Raw genomic sequence first — 21,657 nt, 5'->3', positions numbered from 1 at the left:
TTGTCTTATTTTGTCCCTCCATTCCCTTTGCCTACACAGGGCAAAGGGTCCAGTTCTCTGGTGGGCTGTAGAGGGACTGTGCAATGGCTCTCACCCTCAGCTGGCTACTCTGCTCTGTGGAGATGAAGACAATTAATAATATGAGCAAAGAAGGGAGGGTTTGCCCAGTAGGAGGAAGCCAGTGTGAGCAGGCTTGATAAGCAATATTGCAGAGACTTTTTCTGCAAACAGTAAGTTATAGGCTAACACAGTTCTGTGTTTTACATAAATTTTATTGTGTTTTGGAGGAAATTGCATACAATCAATCAGGTTACTCCAGCAGCAGGTAGTATATTTCATGTGTGCAGTCTGGTCTTTTTTATTTTCAGCTGCTCGGCATAATTCTTAGCAGGATTTTATGCTCTGAAGGATAACTAAAATCATCCATGAGGACATCTCTTCCTAAAAGGGGTTAATGGCTTTTTTTTTTTTTTAATATTCTTTACTGTATTCTGAAATTAAGAAGAGACATTTTGTGCTTTTGTGAAAATTCAGTAATATCTCTGCATCATTTCCTAATAAGTGTATCTGAAAATGTTTTCCATAGACAAAATGTACTGCCAGTGTCAGAGAACATTTTCTTTAACACAGAACTTCTTATTTGTTGTCATTTTTGTCATACACCACCATCTCAAGTCTCAAGTCACCATCTCAAGTCACTCAACACAACAACTGAGTGTTTTTGAGTGGAAAAATTTTTATTCTGAAAAGAGATCTGTATTTGCAAGAGAAAAAAAATCCTAATGGAGCTGCAATTGCTATAATGAAGTACATTTAAAAAACAAACCCTGGTAGCTGAAGATTAATCATCTGACAGTGAGGAGAGTATTGCTTAAGGAAGGAACACAGACATTGTGCTTGTGAGTGCCAGCTTCCATCTCTGTGTACTTAACATCAACTCTGTGCCATGGCACACTGCTCCCAGCCTGGTGCCAGCACAAGTACTCTGTTGTAACATTGTGTTTCTGGGAGCTAAGCTGGCTTTTAGGTGAAAAATTATGGGCTGAGTAATTTTTCGGGCAAATGAGATACCTACTCTGATTTTAAGTGTGACAACATGAAGGGCACTGTCAGCAGAGCGAGGGCACGTATACTGCAGCACAGAGGCAGGAAGAAGCAGTTGCAGAAGTGCTATAAACCGGAGTGGCTGTGAAGACTTTCTCCAAAGTGATGGGTTTACGTTCTACTTTTCTTCATCAGTATTTAGCCAGTGTTTTTTCTGTGATGTCAGTGTAGTTATATATTCATTTTCCATAGGTAGAACTCCACTGACAAGCAGATATGTTGTTTGGGAAGTCCCTGTGCCCACAACTATCTGCAATTTACCCCGGAGTTAAACACAAGAATTTCCATTCCAAATTACCTTCTTTTCTGTTGCAACCTCAGATTATCATTTGTACAACTGTAGTCAGACCTAACATTAAAACCAGGAATTGAAAAAAAAATTCCTACAAAAACCAAAAAAAGAGTCCATAATTCAATCATTAAAAAACAAAAGGAATCAAGGCTTTCCTTGATTTTGGATAGTCCGTAAATGTCTTGAGATAGTACCTGAAAGAAAATAAGCAAGAGAATGAACCCGCATGCATACGGGGAAACTGCACAGTTTTAATCCATCTGAGCTGAGGAAACTTAAAACTCCTCCAAACTGACTTGCTTTGTTATTTTGGTGTGTTACTCTGCAAAAGAGCGTTCCAAGACTATTTACACCAGTTTATTTAACTAAGTGAAAGCTGATAATACTGCTAAGGTTCTAACAGACCTAAAGTAGAAACTTCAGGAATTCAGAGCAGGGGACCATATCTACTCCAAAGGACTGCAGAGATTGCAAGAGAACCCTTAGAAAAGGCTCATATTTATGAGACTCAGTAAAAAGAGGCTTTAACATGGCAGAAGCAGTGCTGCAACTTGTGTTGGATTAAATGACTGTCTGGCCCATATGATAGGGGCTCCACCCAGGCACAAACAGGCCAATACGTTTCTTGTACGTGGTATTAAATTTCAGTTTTATCCTGAATCCTGGCTCTGCTTCCTCGCTGACATTTTGCAAACTGCACTCTAAGTGTAAACAGCAGCATACAGCAAGGAACACTTTGATACCTGTGATGGTGATAAGCCCGTGGCCCGATACAGCAAAGAGTGAAAAAGGCAAAGGCGAAGGCTGGTAGGGACCAGGTTGCTATGGCAAAACCAAACCATTCCACAATTTCTCCAAAGTAGTTGGCTCCAGAAACATAGGTGAACAGTCCCCCTGCATCAACAGACAAAATATTTAATTCTTTTAGTCATCTCCTTCACATGGAAAATTATTTCCCATAAAGTCAGCAGCAAAACACACTCCCTTTCTTATTCAAGGTCCATAACAGCAACCCAAACCCACCTCCCTGAAGCCAGTGGAACCATGCCAAAGGGGGATTTTGTACTGGACTCTTGTATAAATACAAGAATCAAAGAATCAAAGGTAATTCTGACCCAGAGGCTTCCAGCACTTTCACAATCATTTATTTTCATTTAGCAAATAACTTAAGAAAGCCCATTATTAGATTTAAATTAAAATTAGTAACATTAGTCAATTCTTTTCATGCCCTAAAAATATTTTGCAAATTCACTGCCATTGAGGAATGCAAAATCTGGATCTCAGTTTTTAACAACATTTACAAGAGGCAGGTGAGTGTTGGAGGTGAGAAACTCCAGGGGAGAGATATTACCATCTATAACAAGGCAGCAGCAGGAGTCAACACCAAAACGAAGAAAGTCTTGGGTCCCCATCCATATTGCTCTACATTTCTTAGGAAAGGCAGTTCAGCACCTTGCATCCTTGGTGTTATTTTTTCCTCCTAAAATTTACACTTCGAATCTCCTTTTTGCAGTGTAAGAAGTCTGCTACTTCTTCTTGGGCATGGAAAAGACCTATTTACATCTTTACAGCTACCTTTTACAAAGCTAAAATCCTCTTCCTATTTCCCACTTCAATCTTCTTTAAATTACCCAGCCCATTTCCAAAAACCTGTCCTCACAGTTCATATTTTCCAGATAGTCTTGCTGCTTCTCTTGGACTGTCTGCAGCCAGCTCATGCTGGTCCCGGCAGCTTAGAGGGACACCTGAACCGAGTACCTGTGTGATACCAGCACTTCTGACACTACCGTCGCTTTCCAGTGAATTCAGTGAGAAAACATTATCCTGCTGCCCTACTTTCTTCAAGGACGTAGGGGACAAGAATATACCTTGAGGAATCTTGTAAGTGACTTCTCCAGGTTTCCTCAGCTGGCGCAGCAGGAGATCACTGTGAATGTTGATTCCCATTCCCAGCAGAAATAAGAGGAGGCCTAAGGAACCAACAAGAAATGGATTAGAAAGACAGCTCTGTCTAGTCATTCCTACTCAAGCACAAACGTGGGGTTTAACTTTGCAGCAGGTAGATAGGGGTCCCAACATGATGTGAGTGGATTCTTTCTCAAGTCAAAAGATGTGCTGCTACCAAGAAGGCTGCTGAACAGGAGAAGCATAGATGACTGGTGACATCAGAGCACTTAAAGCTAATATGAGAAAAAGCTGAACTTCCCAGGTGGCCATTGTCACCATTTATTGAACATTCAAGGGGAGACACAAAGTACCCAGCTGACACTAACTGACTGATGACAGGCAGACTGGGCTGTGGACATAGCTGTAGAGTAACCACTGAGCTGTAGACAAGTACCTAGACTCTCATTTTACTGCTGGGGAAGAGGAACACACAGACACAAACTTAACCAGCACATCCCTGAATCCAGGAAGGGAACCTACATCTCAGCACCACTCAGTCTGCTGCCAGTGAGGCTGCTTGGACAGAGCAGGGCATGCACAGAGAGCAGGTACTCCCTGAAGGATATTGACAGTTTCTGGCCAGAGTGATCCATTAATCATATTCCATTTAGCTGAAAAACTAGAGGCATTTGGTTGAGAAACTCTGCAGATGACCTGCCCTACATTTCGTGCTACATTAGACACTGAGAAAACCACCTCTGACAATGACTGGAAAGTGAGGAAAGTAATAAAAGTGGTGTGTGTGCTATGAAGTATAGGAAAAAGGCTAAATGCTGATAAAACCTCAACACTTCCAGTAGCAACAGTCTGTAGAGGAGAATATACTGTTTGTTTTCTATTTAATATTTCAAGTACTACCGATGCTGATTTTCTTCCTCCCCCCATTAAATATATATTTTATTTATCATAAAAATTAAGTGATGTGGTGTTTTCTTTATTGGGTATGGGAGCTCTTACTAAACAATGTCCAGAATTTTTAATATATGATGCTGTCTAAAAAGACTGAATTTGCATCCACAGTCTGAAACGGGGTACAGGAAGTACCTTGGTTAGTTTGTATTTACCATATCCAAAATGTTTCCTCAGACCTCCACATTAATCTTCATTTCTATGTTTACATTTAAAAAACACTGCTCTGTGCAGCACCAAATCTGTAATGCCACCTAGCTACTCTTGTTCAGTTACTCTCTGAAGGATTTTACAAGGGGAAATTCAGCTCAGCTATTAAGTTACAAAATATAAAGGAATTGTATTAACATACAACCAGACTGTGCGTGATTTCTAATCTTCCCCTGTGCCTCACACGAGAAAAAAGAGCCCTTTGTCCTTAAAGCCTCATTCATGCTGGGGTTTTGCCCTTCTTTTCTTTCTCAGTCAGAAAAGCTGCATCAAGTGCAAAGCTCCCCGGCAGGGAAGAGAAAGTCACAGCTTGCTCTCACGCACAATCACTGCTGGGTGGACACTTCTGGCTGAGCAAGGATACATCCCTGTGCACCTGGGGCCTGAGATTGCATCTCCACAGCCCATAGCAGCAGAAGGCTCTGGAGTGGTGCCAGTAAAAGAAGGCTTGTGATTTGAGACTAATGCACAACATCGCACATCTTCTAATGTGGCTGGCTAGCAGCAAAAAAAAAGTCACATTTATTTGTTTTATCTGGGCCAGCAGGTAGGTCTTAGGCTGATTTCCATCACAACAGATTTGGCTCACATGTTCAGTGAAGATTAGAACATAATTCAAAATGCTTACAAATTGCTTGGAGATTAGATCTTTGTAATCCTGCAGCTGTAATTACCTGATGTAAATCTGATGTCGGTGCACCAGTCATTTGGATATTCAGCGCAGTAAATCAGGTAGTACCCCTGGAGGAAGCCATTATAGATACAGAATAACATGCCAAAGAAAAGCAATTGCAGTGGGAAAGGTCTGCCTCTAGTGAAGAAAGGGTAAATAAATGTCCTAAGGTAGATAAGAAAACAAAGTCAGCATATTGCTCATGATAACATTGTATTTGCAATTTCTCTGTAATAGGGAAAAAAACTTGAACAAAACACAAACCAGAAAATAGGTTAATAAAGATTTAAAAAATGAAAACTGCAAAAATATAAGATCAGCAATTAATTGGAACATCAAATGCTACAGATACTCATCTTTTTCCTGTCCTTCAGGACTACACACAAACTGGGAAGTTAGAAAGCTCATCCATATTCACTGAAGCTTTGAGAATGTTTCTGTACCTTCCTCCTCTCTTGTTGATGAAAATGAGGAATTTGTGCCCACTAACAGCATTTTCATTTTAAGATCTTGATGTAAAGCTCTGGTGGACCAGGTGAAGGATGCTGTGGAGGCTCATGGACACAAAGATGTTCAAACATCATCAGTGTTTGTGAGGGGCAGTACCAATTGCAATATTGATTCTCTATACGAGCATTACTTTGCCACAAGCACCGTGGAGGAGCTTTGTTATGGAGAAGACATTTCTGATCCATCTACAGGGACCAATCCCTGAAGACTTTAGTACGTGGTGGCAGATGGAGTTGAAGACAGTGTTGAGACCCCTCTGGTGCTCTCATCCCCTGCAGTGTATAGTCTAAGATGTAATCCCCTTTCTCAGCCTCTCCCACTTCACTCAGAGACTTCCACTCATCTCCAACACACAGCAGCTTTGTCCTGCTCTGCTCAGACACTTTGATGTAGAGGCAAAGCAATATTTTTGGCTGCTTGGGGAGCTGTTTTTCCTCCAGTCCCCATCTCCCCTCCATGCTTTCAAGTGTTTCTTTAAAATAAGAAAAGCTAAATCCCTAAATTTAATATGCTGAACACAAAGATTCCTATGCAGCTTCAGCACCTAGGTCTTCCTTAGACAAACACTATGCTAACATTAGCATTAACATGTGTGTGAGCAAATAATTAGTACTTGTATAGTTTTAACTTTCATATATGTTTGTTTCAGGTGGGATTATCCCTCTTGACACTTTGCACAATTCATATCATCCTTGGAAGAGTGAAACAGAGAAGTTATATTCAGTAGGTATTTTCTTAACTTGCCAATTAAGTTCTGTAAGTGGTAAAATCTACACTCTTAATTTCTTTTGCCTTCTTGGGCTTTGGATGGTGCTCATCATACTAGTATATAAGCATTGTTGATAAGTGATTCACATCCCATGTTACCAACATCAACTTAAGCAAGCTGAGGCATAAAATGTCATAACATTGTAAATCTAGATTAAGTCATACTAAGCATGTCTGAAAGGGAGTAAGCAGAGTACAAGCAGCAACATGTTTCATTCACTGTTTTCCAAAGCAAGGTAAAATAGATTTCCAGCAATTAAGGCAGTTGTGATGCAGAAGTGATAAATATTTCTAAATACCATAAAACCTAAGAAGTCATAAAATATTTCTCAGATAGTGGTATCACATTTGTCATATTTATTACAGTATAGAAAGGAATGCTCTTTGGAGCTGTGTTACTAATAATCATTGGTTTTGCCCCTTCAGAATGTGATGCTGGAGTTATGAGTAGGCAAGGCCAGATTTAGCAACCCAACCTGCCTGTTGAAGTCATATTGACAAATTGGACTGAAAAGTTATGAGAAAAAGTGTGAAACTTGCAAAGACAGGTTCGGAAAAAGCAAATTGTATAGAAGAGGGAATGATGCCAAACCATGCAAAATAAGTTTAGGAGGGGAATTTATGTAGCAGATTTGAGAGGGACTGGCATTGCTTTATCTTTTGTCAAAACATTACATTTAAGTAACATCTAAGTTACATGTAAGTTACGTATAAGAGTCTCTGAATTTTTACAGCTGATGCAAACAGAAGTTTTTGTCAGCTCCCAGCAAAGCTGATTGTTTCCATGATGCTTCCTAATGCTACTATTGCAAGACAGATGTTATAGGCCCTTGAGAGGCCAAAGACCTGCCTAATATGGATGTGGTGGACACAGGACAGAAAGAACCTACGTGCAAGGTATAAGTACAATGGCAGGGTAGCCAGGAGGCACCAGCTCTTTTCTGCTGTTGTCGGGGAATTGAAATCCTGGCATCACTGTAATCCTGCCTCATAGCAGTTTGGACAATCCAAGTCAGGATTTCATCCAAGAATCTTTGTTGTGGAACAAGTTCTCCAAAGAAATCTCTGTGGGTCTGTAAATCCAGAGGCCAGATTCAGTTCCCTGTATCAGAACAATGCCCTAAGTAGTTATTTTAATACAGCTTGTTGGGTGGTACTACATGGGTACTTGAGGGTACACAAACTGTTCCTTATGGGGTTGAAAAAGCAACAGATAAAACAGGGACATTTAATGGGTTTAAACGTTCCATAGAAGAGTCTGCATCTCTGCTGGAACTATTTTGCACCGTGAAAATCTAATGGGGACTGAAGGCCACCATTTTAAAATAATGTAACAAATCCGGCCTTTTGGATTTAGTCCAATGACAAATTCAACCTTTTTCTTTCAGTGCAGTATTGATGACTAATTCATTATTCCTTTATCGTCTTTATTGGCCAAAGGCACTGCATCTGACTAAACCATTGCCAACAGCTTCTTTTTAAATGAGTGAATACTGAATTATTCATTTTCTTCTCCATCATTTATTTTCTAGAACAACAGGTTTTATAGAGAAAATAATTTGATATTGCATGAAATTTCTTGCTCAAGTCCTGCTTCTGGAAAATTCCAGAGACTCTCACTTAAACCAAGGGAAACTATAGGTTTGCTCTTCTTTCCACAGAAGGTGAAAATTTTCTCACAAATGTTATCACACTCCATTAAGAGTGGGCTCTCAGTCCTCCAACAGCTTGTCATTTGGAGATGCTTATGCTCCTGCTGTGTCTTCTCCTCTACAGGGCCTAGATGCAATAGGTCAGACAGCAGCAGCTCATGTTTTCTGGTCTGGAAACTTGTGGTGTTTTACACCTGGGGCAACTGGGTCAAGGGGGCTCAGGACTGGTGCTAAGAATGAGGGGCACCCAGCTGCCTCCAAGCCTGGGGGTCACCAGTCTCCTGCTGTGTCTGCCCAGCTAGCACTCTGCCAACAGGGCCTCTTCTGGGTCTAACTGGGATGAACAAGGGGCTAGGAATCGGAAAGGTTGCAATGGCAGGCAGGGATGATGTGGTGCCCTTCCCCTCGAAGACAAGTGCTGGCCATAAACCAACTGTGTCCTTCCCATGCTGCGGCACTATCTGAATGCCCTGGCTCATCCCCTGTAACCCTGGCCAGCCTCCAGAAGAGAGTTGCAAACTTCTCCTGACCAGGAATGCTCTGAATCCCTGCAGGGATTTTTCAGCTCTCCTTGGACAATGTGGAACAGGGTCTGCCCTGAATCCCTGGTGAGGATGAACCAACATACTGAATGGTGCCTGAGAACCATTTCTACATGGTCTGAGCTCCTCTGGTTCCTCACTTGTCCCACCCAGATGCACAAAAGCTGAGGAGGGTTGATGGCCCAAGTGAGGGCAGGCAGCCAAGCCCCAGCGAGGGTGATGCCTTCAGGGCCCTCACAGCTCGCCTGCCGTGGAGTCACTGAGTGACTCCATGGCACGGAAAAACATGCCTCCGAGGGGTGTGTATGGGAGCAATTGCTGCAGGGATCATGCAGGTGGATGAGACACCCTGTTACATTGAGGGCACAGGTTGCAGTCCCTTTTCTTAGTCACTCACTAAAAACTCTTTGCTGAGGTGTTGTCTGCAGTTCTCACCACTTTATAGGTACATTCTCAACCGAAGACCTCTCTAAGTCAGAGTTCTCTAGACTCTTTACTGCAACTCCTTCCTAAGGGGATGCTTTCATTTTCTTATTTGCACAATTATCTGTACCTCAGGTGATAAACAAAACAATATGATTTGTATTACACAAACTTACCATCAGACCTGAAAAGAAAGGACTTGTCTTCTATCAAACAGTGGAGTTAATTTGATCTATTTTGTGCACAGGTTGAAAAGGTTGGTGTTCAAATCTGGGGAGATTACATCAACCTCAAACCGGTTCTATTTGCAACAATTATCATCATAGGAGTCTTTGCCATAGATTGTCCCTGGAATCACAGTACCGGAGAGCTGTGGACACCCTCAGCATACCTGACCACTTGGACAAAGGCTCAAGTTGTTCACAAACATGATGAACTTTTACCTAGGGTATCTGTGATGCCTGGCACAAAGCCTCTAATCATTCTAGAGAGTTATAGATATCAAATGACATGTCCTAAAGGCATCTGCTGCTGAAGAGTCTGCACATACTTTCTCTTTTTGAACCCAATCCGGGAGGTTATTTGTGAATTGCACTCTGAGGTAATTTTTAACTTTTACTATTTTTGAGTTGCATTGCACTGGTTCTTATGGAATAGTTGTAGGAGTAGACTGTGAAGTCTATTCTCCATGTATAGTAAATGCCACAACAAAATCTGGCACTTAAGTTTCCTGTGGTCAATTAAAAATTTTCAGTTATCCCAGACTGGGTTTAAACAAATGTACTGGTTCAATTGTCAGTTCCAAGCAGCAGGCAATCTTGTATCCATTCAAAGGGAAAGTAAAACAAAATACTGTAAAATACTTTCAAAAGTAAAATGAACCATTTTAACCCTCCTTCATCATGATGTCTACAGATGCCCCAGCATCACATACCAGGTAAAACCTCGTCACTTGTTGTATTCCTCTCCTCAAACATCCTCCCCCGAGCTTTGCCTTTTTGTTCCCCACTTACTTTTATGGATTCTGCCATAGTCTGAGAAGGTAAACAAGCCAGGAATATTTAGACAAGGAGAGAAAGTAGTTTATTAGTAGGCATTTGTACTGTGCAGGGTGGACCACGTCCCTTTTTTTAAGGTCTGCACTGTGAGACATACAGGAACACAGGAACACAGCCTCAGGAACAAAATCTGAGCTACAACCCAGGTGACAAGCACAGCAGCAATGATGGCAAGCAGAAATGCTGGACTGCCCATTAAGCCTCTGGCAATACCTCCTGCAGGTGCAGGACAGACAGCAGATCTCGAATGCTGTAATGCAATTGTATCTCATCTTCTGGTGTAAGGAAGTCTGTAAGTTCAGGAGCTGAGCTCTTTTTTTGGAGTTGATGTCTAGCTGCAGCTGCCTGCGGAGCTTGCTAATGCAGAGAGTGTGCACTGACTGTGTGTGCCAGTGGGTGACCACCAGCTGCAGGCACATCTTCCTGGCCCGGGCAGGGAGCCACTCTGGGTCCCATTCCTGTACCATTGGGATAATGTGAAACCATCAGATAACTGTAATCATTTATCTTCCTGGTCTCCAGCCTGGTTTGTAAGCTCATTTTAAATCACATTAAACAGTGACATTGATGGGAGTAAGAGAACTCCCTTTTTATTTTAATCATGATGATTTTTGTATCTAGTGATGACTAACACAAGGTTGCAATGAGCCATGTACAAAACATCCTACTTCCATGTTCCTCTAAAGAAAGACAGACATATTACTGAAAAGCTTACATTTCAGCTGTATAAAACAATAGTGAACCTGTCATATCAGGATCATATCCGAGTATTCTGTCTAAAAAAATTGACTCAATCTACAATCCCCGCAGCCCCTCTGAGATGTTTGTGGTTCACTTGTGAAATTCATCCAACCTGAAGTCTGTTGGTAGGGACAGTCTTTCTTTGTGGTCTCAGTAGCAGGTTCAGAGCTAGATAAAGACTTCTGTCAGGAACAGATTCCTTTTTATTGGGCTAGACATACAGGCATACATCTGATCAAGGGATGGGAGAAGGACTGAGGAAACCCTGAGACAGATGGTACTGTGCTTGGGTTTGAGGAGTTCTTTAGAAGAGGAACAATGGAGAGGAAGAAGACTGGGCAGCACTGATTTAATACAAAGATAGAAGAAATGCAGTGGGATTCAGTAGCACAATGAGAAGAGGCACAGAAGAGATTGCCATACTGAACTTGTACTGGACATTAATAAGAACAGACTTAAGATAAAAAATAACACACAATACTAGAAAGTAATTTATTTAGGAGAGCTGAATAGCTGTGACCAAGAGTTTTTGTGACACTGAAAGGAAGTTAGTTTGAATGCAATGAAAAGAAATTTATGCTAAATGTAATACAGGAATAACATCGAATTAAAGAGCTTGTAGGACTGAGAGAAGAAGGAGAATAACTGCAGGTTACAAACAAAGCTAGGTCCTTTATTAAAGAGAATAAAAAGTCTAAAGGTTTGAAATCAATATTAATATTTGTATTTCAAGGGATAAATTGTGTTCCACTTAAGGGAGGCAGAAGGTAGCAGCTGCCCCGGACGACTGACCACCATCTACTACACTTTGCTTTGAATGATCTGATACAGGCTTCTGTCAAGGGAATGCTGACTATGAAGGATTTCTGCTCTAATCCAGTGTGATGTCTTCAGGGTTTCCTAATATCTCATGACTCATCTAACATTTTACACAACTGAACATTTTAAAGATTATACAGTAAAATCCCTAAACTAGATTAGCAAGTGCTTAACACCAGCATTTATGGGTGAAGCTCCAGAGTGGTACGTGCTACACCAGGAAGGCTGACACCATGAACGACAACACCTGCAAAACAGTCAAAGGGAATCAGCAACTGTGCTTGACTTGTGGCCACACTGTTAAATACAGACTTCAGGTTGAAACCATGGCAAAGGGTCAGAAAAGCTCAGTTGCTTACCACTACGTTTGAATAAAGTGGGATCAGAGGAAAAAAGACCCAAATATTTTCAAAAGCATGTGTATCTGATGGGAAAGGCTAAAAATAAACTGCTACATCTATTTTACTATCAATCATAGCTGGAAAAAAAATGATGCATTTTATTTGGAATAAATTTAAGGAATCTGAACTATGTAATGCTCAGTTCCAACACTATAAACACCTGAACTCAGTCAATTCTCTCTATCTAGTACTAGTCAGTAATGTCTCATTGATTGCTATAAATTTTAAGCATGCTATGCAGTTAACAAAGTCAGAAGGATAGGGATACAGCTTAGTCCTCGTCATGTTGCATACAGATATTATTAGCTGTGCTATATTTAATAAGATATAAATAGTTGAAAAAAAGGAAGAAAAAGGAAAGGTATAGAACCTAAAAATGGATATTTGGGTTTACTTAGTAAAGAAGAATTGTGTAGGCTTAATTCCAAGGCATTAATTTTTGTTCTTCTAAATTCACTACAACAGCAGACGGGTTTCAAAAGTGTTTTGCAAGTTTGTTTATAAATTACTTTGCTAGTCCTCTTGATTTTCTTCCATTATTTCTGAAAATGTCACTAGAAAATCTGGTATCTCCCAGGGATTACTAGTGTCCAGTTAGAACCAGCAAAGGAGAATTCTTCCTTGTCACTGGTAAAAAGTTATTGAATCATGAAGAGCATTGATCTTTTCTACTGGTTTTGCAGGTATAGAAACAAAACCCTATACTTCAATTATTATCCATTTTCTAAAGGTTCACCAAGGACAGAATTGTTTGGTTTGGTGCATTAACAAGCTGAGTCAGCAAGTCACAATCCGTCAGCAAGTTACACTCAATATACATTTATACTGGTATATTTGTTTCTCAAATGTTTCCATTTTGGTGTATAAACACCAAAAAGGTTTTGTATACCCTTAATTAAAAATATTGTTTTCTTTTTGTTTGCTATTTGCTAGCCCCTTTTTTCCCCCCTTTTCTTTTGTAATGTGGAAAGGAGATCAGAATGAGGGGTGAACTAAACAATGGGAAAAATTGATTGAATGCCCATAAACAAAAGCAACTGAAGCAAGAGCCAGATGAACCAGATGTTAATATCTTTCTCACCATCACCTGTAAAACTGGGCATATTCTTTGGAAAAATGGGGATTTGTTTTTAAAATGTTTTTCTCTCATAGCCAAATAAGGTAAGGTGAAGCTAATAGAGCAAAGGAAATATGTATCTTGTACAGATTCTTGTCAAAATCAGTACCATCCCATACAAACTCACAACTTCTCCTCAGGCACTGCACAGCCAAGATACTGGAGTCCAGAATGTACAGCGTGATGGACTTTTTGTCTAAAAAGCCAAACACTTCTACTTGGAACAACTTTTTGTCTCGGAATCCTAATATCTACAACAGCAGGAGACAGGACTCATTTCTATACTTGACTTAAGTAATCCTATCTTCTTAAAGTAGGTTTGCTGAGAGAAGGAATTGACATAAATTAGATATATCGTAGGAGAGGGATGGTAGGAGCAGAAGGTGTTCTTGACCTTAGTAAGATTTTTTACGCTGTCTCACATGCCAATCTTATAAGTAACTTGGGATTTCCTGGTTTAGAGGATGTTAGGTGGCTGCAAAACTGCTGAAAAATTATATCGAGGGATAGTCAACTATTGAGGGATAGTTAAAAAGGATCTTGTGAGAGACATTCTGCAAAAGACTTTTCTTGTACTACTCAGGGGTTTTTTTAATTAATATTATTCCTCTGGGGGAAAAAAAAAATTTGCAATGTTTGTGGCTGACACAGCTCTGGGAGATGCTGAGTACACCAAGAGTGAAGGCTAGAGTTTTCACTGATCTTGAAATACTGGTTCAATAGTTTTAAAACAATAGATTGATTCAATAAAGACAATGGCAAAATACTATACTTAGCTAAGACCAAATGTAAATTACAAGCTGGAAAACAGGTTGCATGTAGGGAGAGTGCTGGTAGCTGGCAAACTAAGCATGAGCCAATGATGTCACACTGTTGTGAAAAAGGCAAATATTAAAATGTAATGTGGAAATGGGAATGTTGTTGGAGACACCTGAAGTAATCTTTCTCCTTTGGATGGTGTTACTAGGAACTTAAATTATACTATATCCAGCTGAACTCTTCATTATATAAAAAACAAAGCGGAAGCAGCCCAGAGAAAAACAACTTTGGTCTAGGAAATACAACAAGTAGAAAGACTGAAGGACTCAAGGCTTTTTAAAATAGCTAAGACAAAACCAGTGGAAGATATAACAATCTACAACTGTACAAAAAGTTGCTGCAAAGAAGAAAGTAGTAAAATGTTCTCCTTATCTACTGGGAACACAATAAGAAGTAATAGGCCTAAACAGCTGTATAGAAAATGTAGCTTAGACATTAGGGAGAGACAGAGAAGCACTGGAACATATTAGGAATCTCAATCAGGCCAGACAAACATCCGTCAGGAATGAGAAGCAAATCTGAGGACTCTGTGTCTCCAGGAACCACCTGGGAATGGGAACTTGGAGCTATCTTGGTGTGAGAGGGGCTCTGATGAACTTGGCGCCAGGCCAGCTGTCACAGTTGAAACCCTAATTAAACTTGTTCCAGATTTATATTTGTATGAGGATTAGAGGACAAGACAAGGTTCAACATGACTAGATGGATTAGGGTGATGACAAATGTGTAGATCTAGCAGTGCTTCATTATTACCTCTGCTATTTGACATTATCTAAAGGGCAGCAGTACTTAAATATTAGGAGAATTTTTTGTTGTTTTATCTAAGCAATAGTGTGTCAAAGGCTTAGCCAGCCAAAAAGCATATATTTCAGCAAGGTATCTTACTCTTTTCTTCTTCAGAAATAACCACTTGATATTTATGAAAGCAGATCACTTTGCTCCTGTTGCTAAACTGTGGGTGTCTGCCAAAAGCGTGAAGTGTGTGCCAGAGTAACTTAACCAGACACTATGTTATGCACTTTGAAAAGCTCCCTCCTCTACTGGAGCAGAGTGTGCAAAGAGTTCACAGAGGCTGAGAGCATGAGCAGAACACAAGGACACATCTACATGAAAAGTGGCAAAATCCAAGGACGCGCAAATCTGTGCTCTTATAGCTGCACTTAGCTGATTAAGTGTCATAATTTTCCAGAAATTGTCTGCATGGGCATGGGAAATTACCATTTGGTAAGCTATCCCTCTTGAAAGTCAAAGCTTGGTCAAACTGTATCCAACCAACATACACTAGACTCTAGAGTTGCAACTAGATTTGTAAGACACATTACTAGTAGTTTTTAAAATACTCTTAACTGACTTTTCCCACTCTAGTAGTTCCTTCTTTTCCTCTTTTATGCCTGAATTCCTGCTCTGCCTGCATTTTGCTTTTCCATTCTTCCTGACATTGTTCCTTCTTTGTCGTTTCTTCTTCAGATTCTCACCTCTTTATGGTTCTCGATGTGCTCACAAAACTGAGAAATCTGAGGCTGTAAACTAAAGCGGTTTCTCTTTAGCTCCATCTTATAGATGCTCTCATCAAAACCAGTTTGAAGTACTGCCTCTGTTGAGAGTGCTTTTTTCACCATACAGCAGATTACTGATAAAGGGATTTTTGATCATTTCACCACAGTCCACAGAGTTCATAAGTACCTCATTGGGTCATCTTCTTCCTTATTTGTTACGATACAATGAAATTTGTTACGAAGCTATGAAACTGAAAGATTCAGTAATAAACCTCTGCAGCAGTTTAGGTCTGTTTTGTTTTGGGAAAGTCTTCTTCATAACTAAAATGGCCAGAAACACTCAATACTTTTTTCTTTCTCTCTTTTTTTTTTTTTTTTATACTGTAAGGAAGTTAAAGCTGAAAACTGTAATTTCTAAATCCTTAGGGTCACATTTTGAAGAACTTTGGTTGAAATATCTTACATTTGGAAGGTTAGTATTCCAAATTTCTTCTGAACCTGAATGGCTTCATGGTACTCATGTCAGTACATATACACAGAGAAGAACAAAATTTGAAATGACCAAGTCAGGTCCTGAGTTTGTACTTACTAAGTCCTCTGATCATTCTAATGTATCCTCTTTTTTTTTTTTCTAAGGAAAAACACTACCATGGACTGACTCTGAATCACAATCATCTTTCTTTCCTCACAAAATACATCCAAAGATTTCCTAACACTGAAAGTTGCTAAGTGAATCACTCAACACAGTGGACAGCGTCAGTATTAAAGTGTCACTTGATACCTGGAAACTGGCCTCTCACATTGTCTCATTTTCCCTTCCATTTCTTCTCACTTGTGCCCCTCTACTGCCCTAGCTGTTTTAACAACTCTCCTACTTGTCCCTTCCTTGCTATTCTCTTCCCACCTTCTCGCCCTCACTGTAAGCCTCACAGTATTTTTTATTTCACGGCATTCAAGACAAGTTGTTTTTTCCCAATCCATGCTGGCAGGACTCCAGCTAGGAGACCACTTTTTCTCTGTTGCATAAAAGTCTTGCTCTGCCCCACAGTGCCAGCCTGGACCATACTTAGCTGGTTTGCAGGCTCACACACTGTGGTTCTACTTACAGCCTCAGATGAACCAGAAGAACAGACTCTAAAAATGTTATCTTTATGTTTGAACAGATACAAATGCATTTCTCAAACAACTCCACCACGTTTAAATTGCTTTCCCTGGGAACAGCCAGAGAAACATTTCGCTTCAGTAACCTTAACCTGGGCCAGGTTTGAAAACGTGAACGCTTTAATAATTGTCTTTTTTTAAAAAAGTTTCTGAAGAGAAGAAAACAGACAGAAAAAATTCAGTAGCATAATGTAAATACAACTTTTCTTCCTCTCTGTCATTGTTCTCAGGAATGACAAAAGCTTTGTAGAGGCACATGCACCCTGATAAGGTGACATTTTCCAAAGACATTTCTGGGAAGCAGTCTCCCAGCATGGTAAATGTTGGATTAAGTTGGTGAACTCTAGCACTGTAATTAGCAATTTGGTATCTTATATATGGTAAAAGTTGACTTTGGGTGTTGCTACTCTATTGCATGTTTATAGAGAGTAATTAGGAAAGAGTAGGTCAAACCCAACTTACTTCAAATGGGACCTTTTTGCACTGTTATTGCAGGTCACATTTTGACTCTCTGCCCATCCTTAGGTATTAACATGGTAGCAACTGGTGTTTCAAAGCTGGGCTCTTTATTTATTAATAATTAATATTAATATATTTATATTTAATCATATAATAATTAATTATATATTAAATAATAATTATTAATATATTAAATATTAATATAGCTGGCTCTTAAATAAATTTGGACCTGTAGAAAAAGATGCTATTTTTTCTTCTTGTCCATTGACTTTTTCCATTTCCTACACTGAATATTTTAACCCAGTTTTAGTTGGTTGTTTGGTTTGTTGGTTTTTTTACAAAATAATTTCATTGCTATTGTTGTATCTATGAGATGCCGCAAAAATGATTAGAACGTCAGCTCTGTGGCCAGCAAAAAGTAATGCAGCTGTTACATTCAAATGGGTGTAGATGTACATGAATTTAATTATTTGATGAAATTCAGTAAGGACCACCCTACTGATCAATTCACCTGCCACACATAAATCAATTTCTAGTGAGAGAAGGACACTCCAAGGTGTGTAATTTAAGAATAGTCTCTTAATTTATAGCTTGAAAGCCTTTCTTTATCATAATTCTTCTTGAATAAAATTACTTTAGTTTTGAAGGAGATAACAAGAATACAATTTATACCAAGGAAAATAGATGTAGTGTCTGGGATGGACACTGATTTATAATCATGCTACTAAGAGGTTATTTCTTAGGTTTTTTTTCTTAACTGAGCTCCACAAAACTGGGAAATTACCTAATTGTATAAGCTTTTGAGTACATAAAAGAGCTGATTAAAATGTTTCCTTTTGTCAAAAAATATTTATTGTCTTAGTAAAAAAGTGTTACCTCCCCCCATAGTGGCTGCCTCTCTTATGATAAGAAATCAAAAAAACAGACTTGTGGATCTTGAAAGAGCAAAGTCCATTAACAAATTTCCCACTGCACATATGGAATGAACTTTACACTTTTCTCTTGCTTTTCACTTCCTACTTAAAAGAGCAGCCTCAATAAGGGACTACTACAGACATCCCATGATTAAAACAAGTAATTTCCTTCTTTGGTAAAAACATCATTATTTTCAAGTAAAAACATTTACTGAAACTTCTGTATATAATTTAGGTTTTTTTCTCTCTCTGTCTTAGCATAGCCCTTTATAACCCTACTTTTCGGATATCAACAGCTGGAATCTGATAATGCAAATACAGATTTTTACATCCTCATCAGTCTTATCAAAGCTCAATGGAGTTTGGAGCTCAGAATGTATCTTCTGAAAAAAGATTTAAACTCATAGGATATCATGTGTTTTAATTTCCTCAGTGGTCTCAAACTTTACTTAGGTGGGATCAGAGGCGCCTACCTGAGCCTCGGTGACAGCCTTGTGGCTGGGACTGGAGTCTCTGCCCCGGGTCTGCAGTCTGAACAGCTCCCTGCAGAGCAGTGACAGTGAAGTTTCAGAGCAAACATGAATACTCCTTGAGTGCATTTGATGGCCCTGCTCCAGGCAGCAGAGATGAAACTAAGAAAAAACTTCTGTGACCAGTTCTGTGTGTATGGTGCTTCCCTTTACTTCCGGAGGACAGAACAGACTTTCTGTATACAGACCTCAAGCCAGTAATCTGACTGCAAAACAACAAATGTTTCTGGAATGGTAAACTGTAATATCCTGGAGAATACAAGCATACAAAACCTTCTTGAACAACTGGATTAGGGAATTACAGCCTTAGTTGCACAGTAGGAGTAGTGGATATGATGGAGAAAGGAGAGCGAGAGTATGGCACACGGTAATGTCTACCTGGGAAAAAAAAAATCTGGAGCACAAATACAAAAACCATAAAGGATTGTAAAGCTGCCCAGTAATGACAAAACAGCACAGACAAACTGGAGTCAGACAGAAATATACTGTTAATAGGCTTGTTGTCTTGAAAAGAAATGAAGAAACACAAAACTCGTAAGTTTAGTTATCTCTTAGTTTCATCTCTGCATAAAATCTTCCAGACCAAGAGACAAAAGGAAAAGTCACATGAGTACAATTTGGGCTGGGTAAAACCGATAGGTTTCCGTAATGTTATCCCACTTTCCGATGGGAAATGAATGTATAGATAGAATTATTTGTACTAATAGTTAGGAAAGCAATCAGCTAGTATTCTATTTTGAGAGTAGAATTTGGAAGGTATTTCATAATGCTAGAGAAAACTGCAAAGAAACAAACTCCATAAAGCACTGGGTACATGAGCATCCCTCAAGTCTGAGGTAAAGCATATAAAGACATATTTTTATTGACTATTAGTACGTTAATTTGAGGAACCTGAATAAAAATAACAATGAATCTCATATTTTCACTTAAGAGAAGAAATCATAAACTAGCATTACTGATACACACTGGGATAAATCACAAACAGTTACACTCATTGAGCGGGGAACAAGGAATGCACAAAAGACGCAGAGCAAATGGCCAGCTGCTGTTAAGGATATCACTGCCAGATCTAGAATTACTGCCAAGTTCAAACAGCAGGAGAGAGGATGCAAACGTATTACTGAGTAGCTGGTGAAGGCCAAAAGGAATCTGGTTAGGGTTTACTCCAAAGCATCAAGGTGAAGGAAAAGAGAACAAGATTTGTTACCTGTTAAATACCTGCATGTTGTATACTGGGAGATTAATGATAAAGGTTTCATGAAGCCCACAATGAAAATGTCTTTAGTTATTGACACTTAATGATGGCAACATTCTAAGACAAAAGGATAAAATAATTATTTCTATGGGTAAAAAAAAAAATCTCTGGATTGGATCTGGTGGTTATTATATAGGCTGCTAATATTCACTAGCATATTCCTATAACAAAGAGAGTACCACTTAGAAATACATAGATACACTTCAAAATTAATCTAATTTCCATTTATCCACTTAATGTTTTAAAAAAACATAACCAAAACTCTGTATGAACTAATACAGAATACCTCTAAAAATTATGAGCAAATTAATTTATACGTGACTTACTCATTTGGAGCCTCCATCCATCTGCATCTGTCTGGAGGCTTGAGCTTCTTTTCTTACTGATCATAAGTAGGTACATCTACATGAAAAAAGGATCAGCATGCCCAGGTAAACATGGCACCTGCCTGACCAACCAGGCAGTACAGGAAGGCTTAAAAAGGGACTTCATGTGTTGCATTGTACAGAGCAAAGGAAGAGGAAGAGTCTGTCTTTCTCCCCCCAACTTAGTTTCAGGGAGAGGGTAACTGGCCAAAAGAAGGCTAAAAACCGTTTTAACATTTTAAAAATGCTGTTTTCAAATGCTGCTCATTTTCCATTCTCTTGCCCTGAAAGCCTGCTTTCCCTGATCATTTTAGAAAGATGACAATTTGTAGAAAACCCAGTACAGGTGCACTTAATAGATCACCTTCAATCAAAGGAGTTTGGGGATCCAGCTGCATCTCAAAGAGCAGCCTACTTAACATCCTCCAGATTCATCTCAGTGCACTTCAGAAATGAAAACAGCAGTTTGGTTTGTTTATATACTAACACAGTAAAGAATTATGGCTTTGATTGAAAACAAAGTTGCAAGAGAAGAAAATAAATAAATAAATGTGATTCTAGGAAGACTTTGAAACTGAAATGCCTCTTTTAATTGCTAGTGCCTCAGCTATCATGGGCATCACAGTAGCGGTAAATCCAGCACCCTGTCTTTTACACCAGTATCTTCAGGATTAACTTTGTAAATCAGTGAAACAAGGCCTTTCCTGCTGCCACTGCACATGGTGACGTCTCCTCTGGTCCCTCACCACTGTCTTGCTCACTGCATGAAGGAATGTAGCATTAAGGTTTAAATGAAATTGGATTCCAAAGGCTTCCTCTCATCACCTTATGTTTTGTTTCCCACCTTTGGTTTTTGAAGCTGGACTGCAAAATGGAAATGCAGCAAAGGGGCTTCTTCCCACCACCTGAGGGCTTCAGCTGGTATCTTCTTAGCACAACCCCTCTAGCAGGGAAGGCTGTATCACAAACTACATTTCAAAGCAAAATACTTTGTAAGTCATTTATCACGAGAAGTATTCCTGTATGAACATTTTATGCCATTCATCCTTTTAAGCTCATGGCCAGCTTTCGACTGAGATTGCATGTACAGATGGCAGAGTTGGTGTTTGTTGCTTTTATCCCTTTCTTTTTGCTTTTCTCTGCCCTCCCACCCCATCACTTTGGGATGTCCTACCATCACAGACTCTACCTTCTCAGAGCAAAGAAGCTGTGAGTTTAACTAGAACAGATGTGATAAATTCAGATTTATATTTTCTTTTCAGATTTTGTCTAATTCAGATTTTAAGGATGTTATCTTTAGCACCAGAAAGCATTTGAATTTGATTAAATTCACACCATGCTGTGGCAATAAAGTGCACATTGAGACACAAAGAACTGGCTAGCTAAGGATAACAGCCAAACAAGTAGGGGGTGGCATTGGAGATTTCTCCCTTCCATCTCCTCCCCTCAGCAGCAGCAGCAGCAGCAGCAGCAGCAGCAGCAGCAGCAGCAGCAG

At 39.5% G+C, this 21,657-nt stretch overlaps 1 protein-coding gene across 1 annotated transcript in view; it reads right to left on the bottom strand.

The window, feature by feature from the left end:
- Positions 1 to 268: 268 nt before the first annotated feature.
- The window catches only part of SRD5A2 (steroid 5 alpha-reductase 2), a 26,560-nt gene continuing 5,171 nt past the window's right edge, over positions 269 to 21,657 (bottom strand). The window contains 4 exon segments of the mRNA XM_027641733.1: positions 269 to 1,590; positions 2,140 to 2,290; positions 3,265 to 3,366; positions 5,137 to 5,300. Coding sequence (XP_027497534.1) covers positions 1,524 to 1,590; positions 2,140 to 2,290; positions 3,265 to 3,366; positions 5,137 to 5,300 — 484 coding nt within the window. The 3' untranslated portion in view covers positions 269 to 1,523.

The sequence above is a fragment of the Corapipo altera genome, unplaced genomic scaffold (assembly GCF_003945725.1).
Source record: "Corapipo altera isolate COAL_440 unplaced genomic scaffold, ASM394572v1 48b, whole genome shotgun sequence".
In the NCBI taxonomy this organism is placed as follows: domain Eukaryota; kingdom Metazoa; phylum Chordata; class Aves; order Passeriformes; family Pipridae; genus Corapipo; species Corapipo altera.
The sequence above is the reverse complement of the archived record's forward strand: the minus strand, read 5'-3'. Positions and strand labels throughout refer to the sequence as shown.